The sequence below is a fragment of the Triticum dicoccoides genome, chromosome 2A (assembly GCF_002162155.2).
Source record: "Triticum dicoccoides isolate Atlit2015 ecotype Zavitan chromosome 2A, WEW_v2.0, whole genome shotgun sequence".
In the NCBI taxonomy this organism is placed as follows: domain Eukaryota; kingdom Viridiplantae; phylum Streptophyta; class Magnoliopsida; order Poales; family Poaceae; genus Triticum; species Triticum dicoccoides.
The window spans coordinates 69,828,010-69,837,267 of record NC_041382.1 but is presented as its reverse complement, the minus strand read 5'-3'; the positions used below and the strand labels follow the sequence as shown (position 1 = coordinate 69,837,267).

At 44.5% G+C, this 9,258-nt stretch overlaps 1 protein-coding gene across 1 annotated transcript in view; it reads left to right on the top strand.

Moving 5' to 3' along the window:
- Nucleotides 1-5,731, top strand: part of LOC119353325 (disease resistance protein RGA2-like) — an 8,960-nt gene extending 3,229 nt beyond the window's left edge. The window contains exons 2-6 of the mRNA XM_037619923.1: nucleotides 545-643; nucleotides 729-1,029; nucleotides 1,293-5,146; nucleotides 5,312-5,533; nucleotides 5,666-5,731. Of these exons, the coding sequence (XP_037475820.1) occupies nucleotides 545-643; nucleotides 729-1,029; nucleotides 1,293-4,341 (3,449 nt within the window). The 3' untranslated portion in view covers nucleotides 4,342-5,146; nucleotides 5,312-5,533; nucleotides 5,666-5,731. The remainder of the gene's footprint in view (nucleotides 1-544; nucleotides 644-728; nucleotides 1,030-1,292; nucleotides 5,147-5,311; nucleotides 5,534-5,665) is intronic.
- Nucleotides 5,732-9,258: the final 3,527 nt, after the last annotated feature.

Below are 9,258 nucleotides of genomic sequence, written 5' to 3'. Positions count from 1 at the left end.
TAGTTTCCCAATTTATGTGGTAATGTTATGCACTTTTTTTCTTCAATATTTTATAACAAAGGAGAAGGTTAAATATAATCTTTTTTTTACCAAACAGGACATCTTTTATTTCAGTATCAATATATTGTGTCTCATTTTAATCTTTTTTTTATTTCAATGTAATTTACGAATAGATTAATTAAGATCGACACAGCGTTATTTGTCGACATTGTCTTGCTGCCGGGACGAACATGCTTCCTCAATGATGGCACCTCGATGTCCCTGTCATTGCCACCGATCATTGTGATAGTGGTCAATTGTGGCGGGGCCTGGGGGCGGTTGTGGAGGAGGCACACGATGACATGCGAGGAGGGTTAAAGTGGGTTAATTCCCTAAAGCGGCCAGTTTTTTGGGAGTTAGACATTTATTAGGATCGACTAGAGTTGCCCTTAGAATTCAAAAAAATTGGGCTATCGAGCGCAAGCTTTAGACGTGGTTGATCACATCAATCATCAAATTATCTTTGTTTCAGTCACCACTCACCAACACCTTGTCCATCTCCCAGCAGGCCAATACCAGCTGCTGTCTTCATCCAACGCGCACAACCGCTTCGCCTCTGACGGTGTTATCCAGTCTTGCACCGCAGCCACAGTGACTAACACCGGTTAGCCGCCGAAGGACCTCACCTTGATAATATCGTTTTTCTGGTCTAGCAGGACCATGCTAACAGCCCTCTTCTTTTGGCGCAGTTACTTTGCATGAGCCCGAAGGCATGCATGAAGCAGCACGAGTCGATCATGGCACATCGAGGGGCGATGGTGACATTATACCGCCGAGAACAGGTCGTGGCAAAAAAAGATCCCCGCATTGGGTTGATTTTGACGAGATATATGACACTGATGGAAAAACCGTGGGGGCGGAATGTAGACACTGTAAAAAGAAACTTAAATACGACGGTAAACAAGGGCCAAGAGTCTTGATGACTCACTCCAATAGTGCCAAGTGTAAGAATACGCGAGAAGCACGTCCCCAGCCGCCAAGCCATTCAAGGTACGGTTTCAAACTCAAAAAACGACGTACATTTCTTCATTTCTACAAATTGCAACGACACACATCTTATTCTACATCTTTGCGAAGAGATGTGCAGCTGGACTTTTATTTATTACGAAGGGAAATTGCATTTGAATTGCTTTAGGACATAGTTTACGTCATGAAAGCTGAATGTTATACACTTGGTTCATCTTATTCTTTGAAAGTGCTCACAACTTAACACGCATATGCTTAACAATCCCTTGCCTTTTTTCTTCTCACAGCATGGATGATGCTACTGAAAATGCTACCCCCGTTGCTGTAAGTAATTCACCCAGCATACCAAGGATGGGAACGAATCCAGAGCCAACACAAATCACCGCAGCTGTTGCTCACCCTTGGAATAAAGACGAAATTTCCAGTAAGATACAGAAAATAACTCATCAGTTGCAAGGCATCCGAGGGGATGTGACAAAGGATCTCAACATGTTTGGGTCACACTCTGGTGCAAGTTCAGTTCTCCATCAAAGTACAGCCTCAGATCCATGCCGAAGAACATCAAGTCTTCTTCAAGGCAAAGTGTATGGGAGAGACAAAGAGAAGAGCTCCATCATAAAGTTGATGACAGCTGGTAAATCTGACAGTGTAACTGTTGTGCCTATTGTAGGCATTGGAGGTACTGGGAAGACAGCTCTCGCGCAATTTGTATATAATGATCCGAAAGTGCAAGACCATTTTGACCACAGCATATGGGTTTGGGTGTCTAACAACTTTGATGAAATGGTACTGACGAGAGAGATATTAGATATTGTCCCTCGAGAAAAACACGAAGGGTTATGCAGCCTTGACAAACTTCAGCAGGTCTTGAAAACTCATATTGAATCAAAGAGGGTTCTACTTATTTTAGACGATGTCTGGGATGACAAGAACATTCGCAGATTGGACCTAATACTTGCTCCTTTCAAGTCAGACAATCCAAATGGCAACGTGATCCTTGTGACAACTAGAAATCTCTCTGTTGCAAAAAGGATAGGAATGACTGAACCAGTTGTGTTAGGTGCGCTGGAAGATGACGAATTGTGGTTATTGCTCAAAGCACGAGCATTTGGTAAAGAGAACTATGAAGAGCATGGAAATCTAACGAACATTGGACAGGAAATAGCAGGCAAGCTAAAGGGTAACCCATTAGCAGCAGTAACTGCAGGGGAACTATTAAGAGTTGATCTTACTGTTGATCACTGGAATAAAATTCTCAAGGACGAAGATTGGAAATTGTTGGGGCTCAGTGGAGGCATCATGGCTTCTTTGAAGCGTAGCTATGATCAGTTGCCGTACCATCTACACCAATGCTTCTCGTATTGTTCTATATTCCCCGACAGTTATAAGTTTCTTGGTGAGGAGTTGGTCCGTATTTGGATTTCACAAGGATTTGTCCAACAGAGCCATCCAAGTAAGAAATTAGAGGAGATAGGAATGGACTATTTGGCAGATTTGGTGAACATGGGTTATTTTCAGCAAGTTGGAAGAGAAATTTCATATGTTTTGTGTGGTCTTATGCATGATTTTGCAAGGATGGTTTCAAAAACTGACTGTGCAATTATAGATGGTCTACAGTGCAATGATATATTACTAACTGTACAACATTTGTCAATAGTATGGAGCACATATCCGTATTGGAACACATCTCAGATTAACAAGTTTATAGAAAATTTGAGAAATACAATTGCACCAGTAGTTACAAAACTGAGGTCGTTGGTGTTTATCGGGCACTACAAGTCTTCTTTCTTCCAGTCCTTCCAAGACATATTCCGGAAGGCTCCTAATTTACGTCTGCTGCAAATATCTGCAACCTTTGCAGATTTTAATTCCCTCATGTGCAGTTCTGTTAATCCTACTCATCTTCGCTATCTAAAACTGACGGCCAATGAGGCGAGGGGGGGGGGGTTGCCTCAGGTTTTGAGCAATTTTTGTCACCTTCAAGTATTAGATGTCGGCTCAAGCACTTATCTTGATGTACCTGATGGCATGAATAATCTTGTCAGTTTGCGGCATCTTGTTGCAACTTCCATTGATAGAATTGGCAAATTGACCTCACTTCAGACACTAAACAATTTCAGCGTACAAGATTCCAATGGCTTTCAGATTATAGAACTTCAATGCATGAACGATCTTGTCCAACTTGGGGTTTCTCAACTTCAAAATGTTAAGACTCAGGAGGAGGCTTGTGGAGCAGGACTGCTTGACAAATGGCACTTAGAAAAGCTGCACTTGTCCTGGGAGGATATCAACCTGAATATTTTAGATGTTGAGAACGTCACGTGCTCTGAACCTTCTACCAGCATAGAAACAGAGGAGTGCTTGCAAAAAGAGGTGCTTGAGGGTCTTCAACCACATAAAAACCTAAAGCATCTTCAGATATTTGGATACAATGGTGCCACCTCTCCATCTTGGCTATCTGGATACAGATGCAATATCTCTGTTACCTCCTTACAGACTCTGCATTTGGAGAACTGTAGAAAATGGCGGATACTTCCATCTCTGCAATTGCTTCCCCTTCTTAGAAAATTAAAGTTAAGCGGCATGCCAAAAGTAGTAAAAATATCAGTTCCTTCGTTAGAGGAGCTGGTGTTAGTTAAGATGAAAAAGCTGGAGACATGCTCCTGCACTTATATGAGGGGGTTGAACTCCTGTTTAAGGGTTCTGAAAATTAAGAATTGCACTTCATTGAAGGTGTTTGATCTGTTTGGGGACGGCCATAAATTTAAAACTGAGAAGAAGTCATGGTTGCCACGTATTTGGGAACTTGTTATCCACAACTGTCCTCTTTTGCTGGTACCACACCCTTTACCATCTTCAAGTATTGTTTCTAGAATTTCCATGAGGGGAGTTTCGAATTTTCCAAGTATAGAGGCATCGTCCTTTGGAAGTTTAATCATCGGCAAGGATCCTGGTAGATCTGATTATTATGAACATGAATATGATTCTAACAAGGATCGTTTTGAGGTGCTTTCTGATGAGCTGTTGGTGTTAGATGGAAAGATTTTGGCATTCCATAATCTAAGTTTCCTGACAGAGTTGATAATAGGTTACTGCAGAAATCTAATGTTTATTTCATTAGAAGGATTAAGTCAACTTGTATCCTTAAAGACACTGAGAATAGTGTATTGTCCAGGGATTTCCAGTTTCGATGTTCCACCAGAGCATGCCCGTGAAGATTTGACAGCTGCAAAATACAATGCCATCCCATCTCTTAAACATATAATGATCCGGTCATGCGGCATAGCATGGGAGTGGCTATCATTGATTGTGCAATATGCGCCAGCACTAACGTAATTGGATGTACAGAACTGCCCAGAATTGGAATCTTTACAGCTGAACTCCTGCACGGCACTGCAAAAGTTGAAGGTATGTACATGTGAATCGCTTGGCACACTAGATGTCTTGCAATCCCGTTCCCTCTGCATTATGGAAGTAAGGGGCGCCCCAAATTTGAAATCTCTACAGCTGCACTCCTGCACGGCACTGCTAATGTTGGATATTCGGAGCTGCACATCACTCTCTACACTGGAGGGCTTTCAATCCCTTGGCAGCCTCATGTATTTGTATCTACGGGAATGCCCTTGCTTGCATTCATGTTTGGAGGGTTTGCCAGTGCAGGACTACGAATTATGCCCTCAACTGGAATATCTTTCTATTAGTGACTTCTCTTTCCTTGCCACGTCTTTCTGCAAGCAACTCACATCACTCCAGAGCTTAGTTATTAGTGGTTTTGAAAAAGAAACACCAGCAGAAGGACTAACAGATGAGGAAGAGACAGGGCTTCTGCTCCTCAGTTCCCTTACAGAGCTCCGATTTATGTGTTACAAATATCTCAAAGATCTTCCTGCAGGCCTGCACAGACTTCGCTTTCTCCAGGTGTTGGATATTTCATTTTGTCCGAGCATCTCAGGATTGCCGGACCTCCCGCCTTTTCTAGAGGAGTTGAAAGTCTTCCGGGGCAGTGAGGAGCTGAAACGTCAATCCAAATCGCTAGTGTCAAGCAAGTTAAAGGTCAAAATTGACGACCAATATGTGAACTGATTACTCGGTGGCTTGTCAAGCACAACCTGCACAACAGATGTAGTTGTACACTTTTGAGGTATATTTCTAGCATAAATCATGTTATGCCCAGAGTTTACTGTACTGCGGTGCCTTTTTCTTTTTGTGTGTGGAAGCAGCAAAAACTGACTTTAGGCCAGCTCCTCGACAGGATTGCTTTCACGTCAGAACCTTATCATAATTTGATCTGTTTGCTGACATACAGAAGATGTCCGAATGTGTCAAGGCTGCCGGAAGCGGGCCTTCCACCTTCGCTGGAAGAGTTGGACATCTCGCTTTGCAGCGAGGAGCTGAACGGTCAGTGTAGAATGCTCACGACAAGCAAGCTAAGGGCTGGCATTAGTTTCCAAGATGTGAATTGGCTAGTCGTTGTCTCGTTAAGCATGAGCTTGTACCTCCACAAGGATATCGCTGTACTGCTTTTGAGGTATACTTCTACAATACATCATGTTGAAGTTTTTTAGGGGCGAGTAGATCATGTTAGAATTAACATACTGAAGTGATATTGTTCTTTTTTTCTGCGAGTATAAGAAACTGTCTTATGCCAGTTCCTGGACAGGTTTGCTTTCACTTTAGAGCCTCATCCTTTGCTGTCATGTCAACTGTAGCAGTCAATTTCCTGTCCAAAAAAAAAATGATAGCAGTCAACAGGTATACTAGTCTGTTTCGCTGCTTCTTACTTCAGTTTTCTAGTCTTGTGAGCTGAAAATGATTATTGCTTTTCACTTCCTTGACATCTGAAGGCAAATCAAAGACACAATTTCAAGGATGCATTGTGCTGTTCATCGGCCTGAAGAAGCTTATCCAAAACTTCCTCAAAACACAATCCGGAAATGCTCTGCTGCTACAAATAATGCACTTTGTATTTCGGAACTCCACCTCTTAGCCAGCATATGTTGCTCCGTCAGAATTCAGGACGCGTCAGAAGACACCTGATTTGTTCATAGATTTCAACTAGTATAACGCCCGTGCGTTGCCAGGGGCTCTTCAAAATTTATAATCAGTATCTTTCATTTATCATCCCCTCATATTGGGTGATTATGGGGTGCTCTAATTAGAAACACAACAATCAAATATTAGGAAATTTCACCGAACGAACAACAACGAATAATACGATATCTATCAAACGAATAAAATGAGGTCATATTTTTGGTCCGTCATGCACTTCTGTTGAAAAGTGCCTATCCCTTTTAGAATCAACCCACTGTTTGCTCGCACGCAAAAAAAATACATCTCTAAAGTGGGGAACCGATCGGTGCCAAAAAGAACTCAAACTCCTATCCAATCTCGACTTCGTGCTCTTCCACTTCCATTGATAAAGATGAGACGTCAAGGGTTTCATCATGATGACCTCGAGCAGCCGCCGACATCCCTCCCCACATCTACCCCTACCCCCTGCTGCCGCTTGCACTGTCCTTGCTCCTCGAGGGAGCTAGGGACACAATTTTCTCTAGGATGGGCATGACCAGATCCACGAGGAGGCCACATTCTTCCATGGGAACCCAACCAAGCACACCACCCTCCGCAACCATCCAATCCCAGCCTAACAAAGTCAAGACCCGCCATCGATCCACAAATCAGGCTCGCCGCATCCAGGTTCACTGCAAGTCTGCGACGAGTCTGTAGTCGACATCTTGACTTTGGCTATCCCCACGGAAGAATCATCGGATCCTGCTTACTTTTACCATCACTTCGTCTCTTCCCAAGGCAGCGACACCACCCAGCCAATCACCACCACCGCTTGCGGCTTGCCTACATAAAATCATGAGAAATCCCCACGGCGGTGCTGTAAGATCACCTTGGCGACCTCGACAGTGACCGACTGGTCTAAGATCTAAGCTAGCCGCTCTTTGTAGAAACCAATAGAAGTAGGCATGTGACTCAGATTTGTTCTTTGGTGTGCATGCGTTTCTTGCTGCCCACCAGCTCTTGTCTACAACTCACCTATCTCTGTACCAGCTCTTGGTCTACAACTCGCCTATCTCCATGCTCGAGACGACCAAGCTCGATGCGCAAGCCGCATACGTCTGCTAGAGCTATATCCAGGCCCTATGATTTTTGGATCACTGGCACTATGGGTGCCAGGACCGGAGTCGCCCTCATCCACCAAGTGGATCAAGGAGGCCCACCACCTAGACTCTATATCGCAACATTTTGTGTTTTCCTATAAAAAGTAAAGAAGCTTCTCTAATAAACGTAAATATAACCTTTTGGTTTTATAGTCTCAACTTTCCTACACTCCAATACCAGAAGGATTTCTTGGTTTTATTTAATGACCTTCTTGAATGTCATTCACTTAGAAAGGTAGTAATACAATCTGTGATATTAAGGCAAATTATTAGTCATATTAAAGTGCAAAAGGCCCTATAGGAGTCAAAGCATGACTTTTATGGTTATACTGTAATTTGCAAGATCTGAGATTTATGCAAGTGTACAATTAGAGAAGAGCAAATTAAATAGATTTTCACATTCAGAATAGTACGATTAGCAGTAGCACTTCAATTTTTTCATGTTTGATCAGCTTGCTAGGTGGTTATCACTAAGCATGTTGGAACGATGAGCATAACCTAACTTAGTTCAGTACGTGTTGCTGCAAATTATTTCAGTACGTACGAAGCTGTTGCTAATTTCAATGCCTGGCTGTTGCAAGTTTCTAATGAAAAAGTACTTCAGGTCAAAGGTCAGGGAATATACACTTTTGTTATCATGGTTGTTTCCTTATAGTGAACAACTTTGATCACCACTTCAGCAGCTACTATCTATAAGAAGACATTAGCTAAGTAGATACAGGCAAAGAAAGCATGTAGGCAAAACCAGAATTAAAAACATCCTTCTCAATGGAGCTCGTGCAGTTCGGAAGACCCTAATCATCGATGAGGGACCCCTCCGATGGTAGCATGGCGTGACAATTGCCGTCAATGACGACACCCAAAGTACCTTGCACAATCCATCGATCCAGTTCGGAACAATCAAGCACATACCTTGCAAAGTGATGTGGATCTGAAGCAGAGGTGGGAAGGTAAAGGCTCAGGTGAGGTGGAATGAGACGTTGATATAGACGTGCACGCATGAGAATAAGGCGGTGCCCAGGATGGATCTCCATCGGAGGAGGCCGGATCCGCTGGGGAGGAGGTCGCTGTAGTACCTGCCATCTGTGTGATGGATCACGGGGCTGGCAGGCAGGGGGAGGGGATAGGAGGGAGCGGGTGGGCTAGAGCGCAGATGGCGGGTGCCCCCGACGACGGCTGGGAAGGATGGTGGAGGAGGTGGATGAGGATGGCGGCGGCGGCGTCTGCGGTTGCGCCTCGTCCGCAGCCGTGCTGGTGGTGGTCGATGCGAGAGCCGGATGGCGTCGGCCAGAATCAGGCAGGAGCGACAAAGATTTAGAGGAGAGAGAGAATGGAGGCGATGAGCGATGGGAGGAAGGGCCACCGGCGATTGGGGTGGCCTCAGATCCGCCCTCCGTGGCCGCCTATTTCATGGGACGAACACCCGTGCTCACCGTCGGGCTCGCCTTCGGCCGCTGCCTCGCCGACATTCACGACGTAGAGCCCCTTCCTCCGATCCCATTTGCCAGGGAGGCAGTGCCATCCTTCATCGCAGAGAACGAGTCCACACTGAGATCCCAACCAGATCGTGATTGCGCCTCCCCAAATCGCAGCGGCACATCCCACTCCATCAACGACCAACCTATATGAGGCGGAGGGTCAGTGTAGGACGCGAGCGCCGTCACCATGGACGTGGGGGACGCCGTAGGTGGGAAGGAGGCGGCGACGACGTCTGTGTCAGGAAGATCGCACGACGGCGGCGGCGTTTACTCGAGGGGATCGAGAGGAGCTGCGTTTGGTGCCGGGTGGGTTCTTTGGTGCGTGCGTGGGGCTGGAGATTGTGATAGGTGATCAGGTGAGGGCGTGCCATACCTGGATCGATAGCCTTACCATACCTGGTGGTAATTTAAATTTATTACCATATTCGATATTTCCCGAGTTATGGCCTTACCATACCTGGATTGATAGCCTTTGTGGTAATTTAAATTTATTACCATATAATTATCATATTCAAAATTTCCTGAGTTATGACCTTACGATACCTGGATTGATTTATTACTATACATGGATTAATTATGATTTATTACTATATGATTTATTACTA